The following is a 15,800-nucleotide window of genomic DNA, read 5'->3' on the forward strand; positions in this document are numbered from 1 at the left end:
TATCTTCTACATGTGTTTTTGTGTGTGTGTGTATTTTTTGTGTGTATGTTTTATTCACTTATCATAAACATTTCCTTAATAATTTTATTAATTTATTACTTGATTAACTTACTGATATTCTTACCTATTTCTATTTTATTAAAATAAACCTGTAACTTATAATTCATTAATTTATCCTCCTATTTTCCTTCTCTCTTTCAACTACAACGCCCGAAAATTAAAAAATTAATAAATAATAAATAATTATAAAAACAAAAAAAAATATTTTTCAATCCCTCCCCGCCCAGCTAATATATATATATATATATATATATATATATATATATATATATATATATATATATATATATATACATATGTGTGTGTGTATTTGTATGTATGTATATGTATTTATATATATGTGTGTGTATATTTACGTATTTGTGTATATATTTATATACTCAGGCATATGCTCTTCCCCCATTGACGCGTGTGCATATACTGTACATATGTATGCGTGTGTTTTTATTTGTGTATGTGTGTTGTTTACTTATCATAAATTTTTCCTTAATTTTATTAATCTATTATTTAAGTTACTTACTGACATTCTCACCTATTTTATTTTATCAAAATAAATCTGTAACGTATAATTTCTACCTGCCTGGCTAATTTATTTATTTATATATATGCATATGTGTGTATATATATATATATATATATATATATATATATATATATATATATATATATATATATGCATGTATATGTATGTGTGTATGTGTATATATATTTATGTATATGTTTACGTATTTGTGTTTTTATATATACTTAGGCATGTGCTCTTCCCCCATTGATGTGTGTCCATAAGTTGTACAGGTGGATGCGTATATGTGTATTTATGTGTGTGTGTGTATTATTTACTTATCATAAACATTTACTTAATAATTTTTTAATTTATTATTTTATTAACTTACTGATATTCTTACCTATCATTATACTATCAAAATAAACCTGTAACGTATGATTCATTAATTTATCCTCCTATTTTCCTTCTCTTTTTATTTCCTTTTTTATAAATAATAAACAATAAATATTTTTCAATCTCTCCCCGCCCGGCTAAATAACTTTAAACACCATTTGCAACCCGTTCTTTCCTCCTCCCACCACACCATGCCCACTAACATTAACTCTCCAACCTGTTGCCATGGTGATCCTTTAAATTAACTGTTACTTATGCTGTTATAAATAAGAATAGCGTCTTTTAATTTTAAACCGTTATAAACTAAAAAAACGTATATAAGAATTAACACATAATTAATATCTAATTATAAACCCCTCTCTTATTATATACACTCCTACTACTTTAAATTCCAACGTCCTCTCCCTTCCACTCCCCCCTTCTTTTCTAACTCCCCTTCATCTACGATTTTTCCATTCTTATTTGATATTATAACTTAGTTCATCTATGAATTCTGACGATGCTAGTTGGATATTTCCTCTTTTTGAGGATCTTCCTCTAGCTGAAACAATATGTAAACTCATTCTGGACTCACAGTAATAAATTTCCTATATATATATATATATATATATATATATGTATATATATTACATTTTCACCCCAAGCAAGGCATATTGCCACTTTGTTGTAGGGGGCTACTATAAGGGACATGGGCATCAGGGGTACTGTGTAGGGAGTTGGGCAGCAAGATGTCGGTTTACGTTGCACTTGAACTTCTGCATGTCAGTACAGTTGGGGAAGCAGGGACCCGGGAGGGAATTCCAAAGTTTAGCTGTCTTGGGGAATAAACTACTGTAGTAGAAGGCTCTCTTACATCTAGGGATCTCTACTGTGAAGGAGTGGGATTTAGCTGCTTGTCGGGTTTGTCGGGGTACTTACATCGAGGGGGCAGAAGTGCTTGCAGTTCGTCAGAGCATTCAATGTTAAAGTACTTGTAGAAAAGGCAGAGGGATGCAACATTTCGTCGATGGGACAGGAGCTGAAGTTTAGATGACAGTTCAGGACCTATAAGATTGGCGACTCTATTTTGAACTTGTCTAGGAGCGAGAGACTAGTGGTAGATGCACCAGCCCAAATATGACAACAATACTTCATACATGGTCGAATGGTGGCCTTATAGAGGTATGGGATACTTTCAGGCGTTAGTATCTTTCTAGCATGATAGAGAGAACCTACCTTCTTCGCAACGGTCCTGGCGATACTCTCGATGTAATTGTTCCAACTCGTGTTTCCTGAGAGCATTAGGCCGAGGAGTTTAAAGGATGTACTTTCAGATAGTCATTGGCCATTGTTATTGGTGGTAGAGGTTTCTTGTAATTATTGAAGGAAACGAGTTTTGTCTTGGCAGCATTGAATGTGACCATCCATTTTATGTCCCCATTCCACTACAGATTGGAGATCATCCTCTAGTGCTTCTGCCATTTCTTTAGATATGTGTTCATTTGTTTTCCTGTCATGTCTGTTATAGAGTGTGGTGTCGTCAGCATATATACCCATCTCACAGGCAATTTTGTCAGGGAAGTCATGTATGAATATTAGGAATAACAGAGGTCCCAGGATAGACCCCAGAGGCACTCCCGCATTTATATTGTATTGCTTAGATGTATGACCGTCGAGGACAACCTGAATTTTTCTCTTATCTAAGAAGGATTTAATTATGTCATGTATTCTTCCAGTGATACTGTATGATCTGATTTTCCTGAGAAGACCTTCATGCCATACCCTTTCAAAAGCCTGATATATATATATATATATATATATATATATATACTGGGGGGAGTGCCCGGTTGTAAAATACACTTAAATAAATATCAACAATTATTATTATGCATAGAGACCTAGTTTTCATTTTATGCAATCATCAATATAAAAAACGATAATTGCTGCTGGTCAGAAGATCCAAACTCAATCACAAAGCCACACTTGACTCTGTAGGCTAGAACCTATTCCTCATGGCTACCGGAATTTACACAAGAATTGAAGAAAATTAAGTTTCTATAAAAGCCATGTCAGCATGTCAATGACTGGAAGTTGTAATTTTCCAGTTATCACGAAAGCAAGACTCAGGTAGGCATTTTGAAAGAGATAGGGACTAGCTCAGCAGAGCATTTTTAATTAGTATGGTAAGGAATGATGAGATCAGGTCCACATGAAGGTGTCTAAGTATTTTTGATATCACAGGTATGAAAAGGTGTTATTTTCAGATGTATGAGTGTGGGTTCTGTCTGCAAAGGGAAATTTTGGATGGAGGATTTGAGCAGTCTAAGGTGGCGGTGAAGTCAAACCACTGGACAGCATTCATGGTTGTTGTCAGTTGTTGCAATGGCATAGACTGTTCATTTATATACTGTTCAGCAGGAAGAGAAAAAACATTAGTCCATGGGGCATCTCTGATGTGTTTTCTGATGGCTATTTTGAAACATTTTCAAAACATTTCCTTTTTTTTCTTTTTCAATATTTTCTTTCTTTTTTTAATTTCATTAAAACAATTAGTTTTTCTCATTGCAGCCACAGAAAAAGCAAATTGCTTTAGATCAGTTGAAATATGAATTGAACGTAAGCAGCCAAAGATCTCAAAGTGAGATTAACAATCTGAAGAAGCAAATTTCAGAACTTGAGCTGCAACTGACAGAGGCAAGAGGTGCAGCAGACGAGTATCACCGTGCTAATTTAGAAAACAATATTGAGATTACAACTTTAAAAAATGAGGTAAAAATCTTTTAAACAAAATAAATGTTAATGAAAAATGTCAGTGAAAAAATAACGCTCACTAAAATGAAAATTAAATTCAATTGTGATTCAATCTGTGTTATCATATTTTACATGCTGGCACGTGTTAGCACACACTTTCTTTCCAACACTAAAACTTTAGTTTTAGAAACATTCATTCTACTTAACAAATACCATTTATATGAATGAATTATTTTAACTTTGAAGACGATTTTCTATTCTGAATGTTATTTACTTAAAGCTGACAGTTTCCTTCTTACACATTTTCAGATATCTTCATTAAAAATGGAATTATCTCAAAAGAGACCCACATTGAATTTTGGTGCCCAGGTGAGTGTGTTAAAATTTGAATAGTTCATTTTCCAATTTGTATTACTTTTCTTTTCTTAGATGTTGTACTTGAGTGCAAGAGATAAAAGTGCTGCGTGTAATCAGTTCTAAGTGACAATCTTTAATTTTCAGTGCAAGCAATACTAAGAATATAATAAAAATTACTAAAGATTTCTACTTGATCATGGCAGACAGAACAAGAACATCCATCCTTAGTAATTAAATAAAAGGTTCTATTTGAAATTCTGTCCATATTCTCGAGTTTGACATAGAAAAGAAAAAGTTTGACATAGAAAAGAAAAAGTTTGACATAGAAAAGAAAAAGTTTGACATAGAAAAGAAAAAGGTTGACATAGAAAAGAAAAAGTTTGACATAGAAAAGAAAAAGGTCATTAAACAAAACGTTGTGAGAATGACATCCAAGATGAGAATAGTAATCTAAATTATTGATTCTCATCTAAAAAATTCCAAAACAAAATTTCACATCCAATTTTTACATTTTTCTAATCATGAACGGCCATAATATTAAATATATTATTATAGCTAACAAAGTAAGAATATAAACGCCGAAAAAAATATAAATGTTCTGAACAAATCAAAATATTTAAGGGCAAACAAATTCTATGTAAAATAAATGCAACTTTTTTGATGTTGCAGAACTATTCCACACAAGAATGTGATGACCAGTAGAAAAATGTTGAGATGGTTAGTTGTGTGTGGAGTTCCATCTAAACTGCCACCAAAAGTGAAATCCCGTGACTTTGCATCCACAGTGTAAATCCACATGATACATTCAGCTACCTTCAAGCCAATGCTAGAAGTTTGTTAGATGGAGAGTCTATAATTTTATGTTTAAAGGGAGACAACTTTTTTGTAAATTATCTCTTGTCAAAAGATATTTCTGATGAGGATTTATTAACCCTTAGCAAGATTTATTCATCCTTAACAGATCACATGATCATAACAGATGGAAAATCAAATTAGACGATGCTACTGATAATATCCTAACTACAAACACTTAACGCATTATCATCAGAATAATTCCTTGTTGTAAAATTGTTAAATAAATCCTTTTATAGTGTTAATTTGCATAGAATCGTTTTCATCCATTTATTTCTTCATATTTGTTTCTCACCACTTAACCTGGACCATGATGAAAAAAAAAAATCTCCTTTCTTTCACCAAGCATATCAGTCTTGACTATCAGTTCAACATTTTAACAGTGGTGGTCATTTTACTGTTAGACTGTGGTATTTGTTTTGTTCAGCTCTGGGAGATCCGTCCTTCCACGTATTGCCCTCTTGCTTTCTAAAGGAATTAGTTTGTAGTGAACCGTCTGAAGCACCATTCATAGGGATAGTCAGTCAATTTTAAGGTGTCAGAATGCAACACGTTTTGAGCATTAGTTTATTCTCCCCATTTCTGGCCTTGTGCCGCATCTTCTCATTATAGGGAGGAAGGGGGGCTAAATACTCAACCACCCCTTCACAACAAAGATGCAGAATGGAGTCTTTTGTTTCTAAATTCCTCAAATCAGTCTTTATCAAATTTGTTCATGCAGGAAGAAATAAAATCGATGAAAACGATTCTATGGAGATAAGAAATAATAAATTATTTATATAATTTACACCTGAAAAAAATTACTTTAAAAATAAGGCGGTTTGCTCAGCCGTTTGAATTTACCGCTGGTTCAAAATGTCTTTTGGGCGAGGGAGATAACTTTCGAGTGCAAAGTTATCTCCCTTTTGATGGTGTTTGACTGAGCTCAAATCTCTGGTTTCTCTTTATAAGACATTCACAGCAAGAACTCATCTTCCTACCACAACAATGAAAACTTGACTTTCTTCCTCAGTTTACTGAGTGTAAGATAAAATTTACACAGAGCTTCTTTACAAGGTTTTGCCATCTGCAAAACACATTGCCACAGGACTGCTTCCCTGTAGGTTACACTTGGTCCTCTTCAAAGCCAATGTCAAAAGATTCCTTTCTAAAACTGTCCTCACAAACATTCAAACTTGGTCATTTCCTCATTAACTTCTATCCTCAAGTGGTATCTGGCCTTGATTCTTTTTATGAAAAAAAATGATTGTTTGTGTACTACACTATGATGATGTGGATGTTTTCTTTCTTCTTCTTTTCCGATTCATTTAACATCACTTTTCTCTTGTTTATCTGACCTGACATGTTAGGTTTGGTCAGAATTTGCATTGATCATGGATTTGTCATTGCATTGCCATCAGGTGAGAGAGAACTGGACCAGAGTCCAGCATTCACTGTTATATCGTTGTCGTATGCAGCCGCAGCCAAGATTGAACTCACTACACAAGTTTGTAATGTAATTCAAATCTTGTCCATAGCTGAATACTTGATGCTTCGCCAGGGCTATCAAGGGTATTTTTTATCGTGACGCCATCACTAGATGGGTTGCCTATAACGGCTTAAGGGAGACCCATCTACCCTCGAGAGAAGGATAGACCACGCTAGTTTCTCAACCTTGTATTTAATCTCATGGTACAGACAGCGCCTTGCCTTCCCAAATGGTCACCCATCTGGCACAGGCCAGGCTCAACGTTGCTTAACTTTGGTGATCTGTTGAGAACTGGTGTGTCATATATCATGATACTTCTGACACAGTTGCTATACAACCCACGGATGTAGAGAGAGAAAACATGTGATGTTATCAAAAGCAACAACTCACAAAATTATGTATAAACTGTCTTCATTGTTGTGGTTCTACTGAGTTCACATCCACCACCTACAAGCAGCATATTTCCTCAATAGCAGAAAGAGTCTACTGCCTCCAGGGTATTCTTGTGCCATCTCTTTGCTTCAGTTGTTGGCTGCCGAGTGACGGCATCCTTTCTAATTCTTCACAAAATTCACTAAAACGATACATGTATATGATGCTTCATACAATGTTCATTTCTTTGATGATATCGCATGCAATTATGCATTTCAGATGAGGTGTAGTGCACCTGCTGTGCTGCACACAATGATTTCATTCATTATCATTTTAGGAATTGACCATTCAGCAGCTTCAAGAAGAAATCCTTAATCTTCGGCAACGTGCAGCATCCCTGGCACAAACTGATCAAAAACTGACTCATCAGACCGATCTGTCCAGTGACAATGATTCTAATGATTTAGTGGCTAAAATGCAGGAGAAACTCGTTAATGCCATCAAGCGGATAGCAGCAATTTCTCAGGATCGACAGCGTTTGATCGATCATAATAATCGTTTACAATCTGAGTTAAATAAACTGCGTAAGTAAAAATTTTTGTTCAGAACAGTGGTACTCAGAATTTTACTTTTTTTTTTTAATCCAAAAGAAATGGATTTCTGCTTAAATCACTAAAGCCATCCATAGATGTGAGTTTTCCACTTTTTGGCAAAAATCCACATTTTATTATGAGAAAAAAGTGATTTCTACAAATTGCCTTTCTTCCTTTTATTAATATTTGAGTGGATTTTATTTCCTTTTCTCTCACTTTCTCATGCCTCCCCCACCTAAAATGAAATAGATCATTCTTTATTTCTTCCTGCTCTTCATTTTGCTTTACCCTCCTTTTCCCTCTTATGATAGACTTCCTGACCTAAAATTCACCAAACATTGATGTTATTATTTCTCCCATTCTCTTTGCAAAACTCAATCATGTTCTGCAAAGTCAAAAACAGAAACAACAATTTTCTACAAACAAACCAAACACCATGAACAAATATTTGAAAATATAAAAAACTTGAAGCATGAAAAGATTTTTTTTTCCAAAATAAGTAGATTCAGCGTTAAATAACCTGGAAAATGTTGATTTGCCATAAAATAAAACAATCCATCCCTCTTGTGAAAGATTTTTCTGAAAACTGAAAATGTTCATTTTATACTTGAATCCGGATTGTTTGAAGTTTTAGCCATCACTCTAAAATGAATGGTAGGATGGGTAGAGGACTTTGTTTCAGCAAAGATTGACTTTTGTCTCCTCCCCCCTCCTCCCCACATATGTGCCTTTCTCTTAATTTTGACTTTTATATTTGAAATTGATTAAAGTTGTTTAGGGAAAAAAATTTTTTTCACTATTTTCTCTCTCTTTCTCCATACACACTACTAAATTTGATGTGTATCTGCAGAAACAATTTTGAACATAATTTCATAAAGCTTTTGCTGCAATGAATATGAATACGTCCAAGTTCCTCCATACAAGGATATGATTGGCTGGTGTGTAAGCCATTAATTTGAACATGTATAGCAGCCTGGGAGAGATGTCAAAAGCCTAAGAGCATTACCAGCTATGACCATGAACACTTGTTCATTAAGGCGACTTACTGAATACTTAATAACTAAGCAAAATCACTCAACTACTTCAAACAAATATATCCCTTTCTGGTGCATATTAGTTTTCAAATAAAAGCTGCCTTATTTTTGGTGATTTAAAGAGAAAATTCCCCCTAAACTGTAGATTATTATCCATTATCCTGTTTAAAGCACAATTATGCAAAAAAAAAATATTTATTTCTGTAAAATGAACATTTACTTTATAAAGTAAATGTTCATTTTACAGAAATAAATATTTTTTTTTTTGGTGTTACTGAAATCAATAATAATGAAAGTAAAACAATGTTTTTTTTAAATCAAGGATTTATAATGAAGGTATAATCACAAAGTACCAAAGTCTTTCTTGTTTTTTTCTTTCTGTTGTTCTGTTCATATCTATAAAACAAATGTCTGTTGGTTCTTTGTTTCCAATTTCAAAACTATATTTCTAATTTAAATTACTTGACCTACTTTCAGAAATATTTTATATGAGTTTTATCATTGTCCATTGTCCCATGATTGATGTCATACAAAAGGATCAATCATCAGATATATAGTTTTTTTTTTTTTTTTTTTTACTTTTTCTGAATTTTTTCTGATAGTCATAAACATGTAATTGACAATAATCAGAATCCAAAAAAAAAGTAAAATCAAAAACACAAAGCAGACTCTATTCTAAAACTATCATTTTTTTTAGTTTGATAGGTCACTTGTCTTGACATCAATAAATTTATGATTCTCATTATGTAGTTGTCATTGTTAATTAGTTGCGATGATTAATTAGAATCAGGAATTGGAAAATAAGAACATTTGGAAATATTGGAATCAGAAAAAATTGTGCCAAAAGCGATTCTTTTGATATTTTTTGCTGGTACTAATAACATAATGAAAATTTATTGATTTTAAACTACTAGTAAAACTAATATCTACAGATATCCTCCATAAATGTATTTTGGCGCTTGTGAAAATATATGCACATACTACATGGGTTTATACGGTAATCCAAAATCTTCTTAAATATTGTTTCATACTTTTGTTGGTGTGTCATGCTCAAGTTTTAAAAAGCAGATTTAAAAAATGAATCCTCATTTTTAAAAACTCAATTTGAAAATTATTTTTGTTTATTTATTTTAGAAATAAAGTACCCCATGTTTGATAATGGTTCAATTTTAACCAGCACTGATCCCCCCAAAACACCCGCTTCTGGTGACAGGCAGATGATGGGAAATGGACGATTACCTCAGCTCGAAGACTTGAATTATCAATTGACCAAACAGGTGAATCAAACAAAACTCTTTTATGAAGACTTCATGAATTTTATAACTTTGTTAGGATTAGGGTGATTTTGTAATATTGAAAGAAACTTTTCAAAATATTTATGAAAATGAGTCTTACCATTCAATAGTGTATAAGCCTTTTATAGATCCATTCATTTTCAGATCCATTTCTTATTGGAGAAAAACAGGGATCTGAATGTTGGATCATTCTATCACTCTAGAAAATTCTCTACCTATATCCTAATATGGAATGGTGTCACTTGCTTGCCTTGTACATTTTTTCTTCTCTTCTTCCTTTTCTTCTTTATTTATTTACATCATTCGCTAATAATTCTTCTCCGATGTTACTACTACTACTACTACTATCTGCAAAAGTTGTGTTTTTTTTTGTTTTTTTTGACAGCAGGTGATGATGCACTCATCTGTTGCAACAGTTAAGTTTCATTTTTTTTTTTTTTTTCAGGAATTGCAATATGCACAAAAGTATAAAACGTCTGATCCTAAACCATCGTCGAAAAATGATATCCCTGTTCGAGGTAAGTTTTCTTTTTTTTTTTAATATTATTTATTGTTTAGAACAGTGATTCCCAACCTTCAGTCACAGAAATTAAATTATCTATCCTGTTATATATTAGATTTGAAACTGGCAAAAATATATGAATTTAGTTTCAACAGTTTGTGTGCAACAATGGAGGTGGATGAGATGTGGAGAAAATATATTTGAATTGCAAAACTATTGAGGTTGTTTACAAGTTTTGTTACTTTGGTGATCCCAGGTTTGAGCAGATGCTAGTGTGATCGCAAGAGTTGGGCGTGGATGAAGTAACGGAAGAGTATTACTATTGTTAATTACTCGAAGAATCTGTCAAGCATGTGTACAAAGTGTGATGATGTATGGCAATAATTGATATGAGAATATGAAGATTATTGTACAATGGATGTGTTATTGTGAGTCTTGAAGACAGGCTTAGATCTGTTGATCTCAGAGGAAGATAAAACAATGACATGTGTGCAGAACAGGAGACTTTGATGGTTTGGTTACATTGAAAGAATGGATGAGAATCCTTGGCTTAGTAGAACAGTTGAGATAGTAGTAGCAGATTCTGTTCATAGAGTAAAACATGGGAGGAATTGATGAAAATGGAGGTGAGAGAAAGAAGGATAAAGACCTGACCTGAAGTAAGTTAATTTTGTCGTCAGTTTCTAAAAGCTGTTCAGTGAATCAAAGAATGCAAAACTGTTGTTCAAACAGTTGCTAGTTAATCACTAACAGCTGTTGAAGTCATATCATTCAATAAGTTCTGGGCCTGACATATAGATATAACATTACTAATCCATATAATTTTATAAAGTATTTACCTTCAAACAACACGTGTCAAAATTAGTTTACAAATCATAGTTATTTAAGTAAAGCTACTCTTGCAAATTTTCAAAACAATAGAAAAATCTGAATTCCATGTGTTGAGAAAGCATTGCTTTCTGATGGAAGAAAATACTATTCAAGCAAAGAAATAGCCTGGTAAGTTATTGAAACTTTACTCTGTTGAAAACAATGCTTAAGAGGTATATGCTAACTTCAAACATGGTCATACAGACGCAAATTCAGCAGTTTTTCTGGAAAACGTCACAAAAGTCTACAAATTGTTTTATTTGATCGTAAACTGAAATTGTATGATAGCAGAAGAGTTGAAGATATTAGAAGTTTATTCACCATTTTGCATGAGCATTTCTCAATGACAAAACTGTGTTCACTGTGGGAATCGTATTTATTCACAGTCATTAAAAAATAACGTTTGACAATTCAAAGTGTTGTTTACAACTGTTTCAACACAAAAAATGTTTTTGTATCAATGCATAACACAATGGATGAAACAGGGATTCAGCATTTCACTCCAGAGTCTAATCGGCAGTCAGCTGAGTGGAAACCATCCAAAGCGACCAAAGATGCAAACATCAGCAGGCAAGGTTTTGGGATACACAAGTTTTTTTTTTATTGATTTACTGTGAGAATGGAAGAACCATGAATAATGAATAGCATTATTTGAAGATGATCATCTAAAGACGATCACAAATGAAGAAAAAAAAAACAATGCATTACAAATTGATCACAACAATAGCAAAGTTATATCAATTGCATTTTGAATTGTTTCTACACCCACCCTATTCTCCAAATCTGGCCCCAGCGACTACTGGCTGTTTGCAAACCTCAAAAGAATGATTGAGGAAAAAAATTTAGGCATCAAATTGTTAAAGAAACGTTGGAATCAATCGCCATAGAAGGAGCCAATGTTAAATGAAATTGAAATTTACCTCAAGCTTGTTTTATTAGGCTCAGAGTTTATAGAGTTATGTGTTAAAATAGTTTTCAACAGTTTTTTATTGGACGTAATGTTGTCTTAACTATTCTTGCATGTAAACAGCTACTTGTAATTCTCTCTTTATGAAAATTATTCCTATTGATAATTACCTTTCATTTTCTCCTGGTCGGTGCTTCTACCGATCCTCTTATTTTCCTCAATCATTTGTTATTCCTGTTCCCCATTTTGGTCCATTTCTGAAGATTTATATGTTCTTGCTTCCTTCCTGGGTGTTTGTGTAATCCAATTTTTAAAGTGATTTTAATTAATAATTGCTTCTCTCATTTTCAGACGTACCAAAACCACTGCCTGATAACTCAACATCACGACCACGTTCATCTCTCTTGAGAACTTCGTCAGAAGGTGAACAGTCTCTTCTTGACATATGGAAGATACTAGAAGTGGCATCTCCGATCAGCTCTGTGGCCCCCATACAAACTACTCATTCTTCAGGTAATTTTTACTAAAAGTTTCACACTCGACATAACAGTGATATCAAATGAATTTTAAAAAGATTACTTTTTGCATTGTACCAGGCAATTCCATCTTTTTAAAACATGGCAAAAGTGATAACATATGTCTGGACGTAAAATTGCCTTAGCATATCATTTTGAAAAATATTCTTTTTTGTTCAATAAAAAGGGCAAAAGTTATAGGCCATTGACTTAGAATAAATGTTTTTTGCCAAACTTTTAGAGTAAATGTGGTATTGTGGTGACTAATACCTATTAATCTGTAGCATCAAAAAGATACCATAATTCTTAGTTCGCTACAGCTTATCATAAAAAAGGTCCATACAAAATTTCAGTTAGATTGGCCCAGCAGTTTCAAGCAAAAAGTGTAACAGACAAACAGGCAAACAGAAATAAGGATTGCTGTGAGTAACTACACTACTGCAAACATATTTTTATCTTTTTTTTTAAAGGAGTCACCACTTATCAAGGACCAGAGGCCACTTGAGGATAAGGGTTAATAAGCATACAGCGGTCAATGGACCAATGTCGTAGTAATTGTTAGTGGAAATTTGGTAAATTGGATTACATATGGGGAACGGCTCATCAAGAACTTGTTTACGCTGGACTTGAAGACAACCATATTATAGTCAGCCGGAAAGCAGGCAAATGGAAGAGAGTTCCATAGGTGTGCAGTTCTAGGAAAGAAACTTTGTTCATGGAATCTATGTTTAGATTTAGGCACAGATAAAGAGTGGGGGAAATTATTAATAGTGTTTTCAGCTAGATGAGTGTTCCTCATGAAAGTTTGGCGAGAGGGACCATAGATTGGAGCTCAGCCGAGCACTTGACATGAAAATAACGATAAAGCAGAGACAGGCTTGCAACGTCTCTTCTGTGAGAAAGAAGTTGCAGAGAAGAGAAAAGGGCATCCCCCGCTAGGCTATGAAGTCTATTTTGAACTTATTCAAGGCAGCTCCTTCCAAGATGTGGCAACAGTACTCCATCCTTGGACGTACCTGGCTCTTATATAGATGGAGAATTACATCAGCAGTGAGATATTTTCCCAGCGACCTTGGCAACAGATTTTATGTATGTGTTCCATTTCAGATCAGGAGTAATGGTCAAGCCCAGAAGCTTGTCAAAACATGGAGCCTCCCAAGATGAGTCATTCATTTCAATTGATGACAGATGGGGATCAGAACGTTGATGATGTAAAGACAGAAGCTTGGTTTTAGATACATTAAAAGTAACCAGTCACCTCTTTCCCCATTGTACCACATGCTCAAATTCTATCAAGCTAATGGAAGTGTCTCGCCAATCAAATAGTTATTTTTATCCAAAATTTTGACACAATCAGTGAGTGCTTCTGACAAACAACTAGTGGTATTCCCTGGATTCTGAGTGATAAGTGTCTCCAAATGTTCAGCACTGTCTTCTTTCAATAACCATTGCAAAGTATCTATCAGTTTTAACTAATATCGTATTGGCTGGTCCGAAAGAAGAAAAGGTAGGAAATAAGTTGTAAAGGATGAGGGGTGGGGGTCAAAAACAAAATGAAAGTGACAAATTACTTGCTGGACGAAATTTATTTGGAAATGAGATGAAACAAACATGTTAAAATGTAGCTTTAAAAATTAATGATACATTCTCTCTCTCTCTCTTTCTCTCTCTCTCTCTCCTCCTCCTCCTCCTCCCAAATAATGTGCCTGATGATAACTAGTGATCATACTTGGTTTTATTCCATACATAAAGTGTAATACCACTGATGTCATATTTATTCTGGGACAAATACAAGATAATTATCTTGGTAAGAAAAAGGGATCAAATAAAGATTAGATACGCCATAGCAGATGACGAATACTTGCACACATTTCAAGTGACACCGGTTGTTCAACCTTGACATTGCTGTTGATTGTTTGTAAACATGTCAAATATAGCAGACATGGTTGAATGTTCACGAGCAAGATTTTTTAAAAATATATTTACAGAACTTTTTAAGATTTAAAAGAAAAAATGTATTTACAAAACATGTTTTTTAATATTAAATATTTACAAAACTTTTAAGGATTAAAAAAAACAAACTTTTTTCTATTTACACAAACACTTTAATGTAAGTAATAAAATGAACATGTAAACAAAATATATTTAAATGAATGGGTGTCTTTCTGAGTGCTTTTTTTAAAAATATATTTACAGAACTTTTTGATAAAACTAATAATGATAATAATAATAAATGGTAAATTTTTATGAAAGTGTGATGTATGTAGGTGGTCAGTGAAGGAGAAATCCTTCTAGGCTGAGGCAATGTTTTTGCATAATAAAATCACAAGTATAAGCAACAAGTATAAACAATCGAGATTTAAAAAAATATATTTTATTCACATATCTTTGATAACTTTTATTTTTATAAAGATGAAGTGTAGTATCACAAGATACAAATCTTTTTATAATTTTCATTTTTATTTAAGACCAAAAAAAACAAAAAAAAAAAACTTGCTATTTGCTTCTCCACAAACGCAAATTAAATACAAGACATTTAGCATCTGAAATTCTCAGTTTCTAATGTTTTGTAATTAATATAGTTCATTCTTTTTATTTTTTTAAAAATTTTTATTATAATTATTATTATTATTAGTTTTATTAAAAAGTTCTGTAAATTTATTTAAAAACGAACTCCGAAAGACACCCATTTATTTAAATATATTTTGTTAAATTTACGTTTGTTTTGTTACTTACACTAAAAAGTTTTGTGTAAATAGAAAAAAGTTTTTTTGTTTTTTTTAATCCTTTAAAGTTTTGTAAATATTTAATATTAAAGAAAATGTTTTGTAAATATATATTTTTTTCTTTTAAATCTTAAAAAGTTTTGTAAATATATTTAAAAAAAAAACTTGCTTGCGAACATTCGACCATATCTGCTATTTGACGTGTTTACAAACAACCAACGGCAATGTCAAGGTCAAACAACCGGTGTCACTTGAAATGTTCGCCAGTATTCGCCTTCTGCTATGGCGTATCTAATCTTTACTTTATCCAGAAAAAGAATTTTGCTTTTGTAGATTTTTAAAAAGTGCCAAGAGATATTGTCTGCTAGGCTTTGTATAAATTAGGAGCAAAGTAGAGATTGTGGGCAGTTTTTCAAACAATGTACAGAAATATTCAAAGTTATGTTAGAATTTAATGTTAAAGTGGAAATACATACATAAGTTCTATAATGAATGCATTGCTTCACATTTGTGTTTTCGAAGTTGTGTCCAGAGAGATTTGCATGGTTGTCTGGAAGGAAGAGATACTTTATGCTAATGATTTAGTACTTGCCCATAAAACAAAAACAAGGTCTACACATT

At 32.8% G+C, this 15,800-nt stretch overlaps 1 protein-coding gene across 4 annotated transcripts in view; it reads left to right on the top strand.

The window, feature by feature from the left end:
• LOC145265423 (coiled-coil domain-containing protein 57-like) overlaps positions 1–15,800 on the top strand; it is a 146,831-nt gene that overhangs the window by 114,938 nt on the left and 16,093 nt on the right. For all 4 annotated transcript variants that reach the window (XM_080121253.1, XM_080121251.1, XM_080121252.1 and 1 more), the window contains 6 exons: positions 3,506–3,706; positions 3,998–4,057; positions 7,075–7,321; positions 9,499–9,641; positions 10,105–10,177; positions 12,290–12,451. In XM_080121253.1, coding sequence (XP_079977379.1) covers positions 3,506–3,706; positions 3,998–4,057; positions 7,075–7,321; positions 9,499–9,641; positions 10,105–10,177; positions 12,290–12,451 — 886 coding nt within the window. The remainder of the gene's footprint in view (positions 1–3,505; positions 3,707–3,997; positions 4,058–7,074; positions 7,322–9,498; positions 9,642–10,104; positions 10,178–12,289; positions 12,452–15,800) is intronic.

Source organism: Euprymna scolopes, chromosome 40 (genome assembly GCF_053919585.1).
Source record: "Euprymna scolopes isolate OS-2025 chromosome 40, ASM5391958v1, whole genome shotgun sequence".
Lineage (NCBI taxonomy): Eukaryota > Metazoa > Mollusca > Cephalopoda > Sepiida > Sepiolidae > Euprymna > Euprymna scolopes.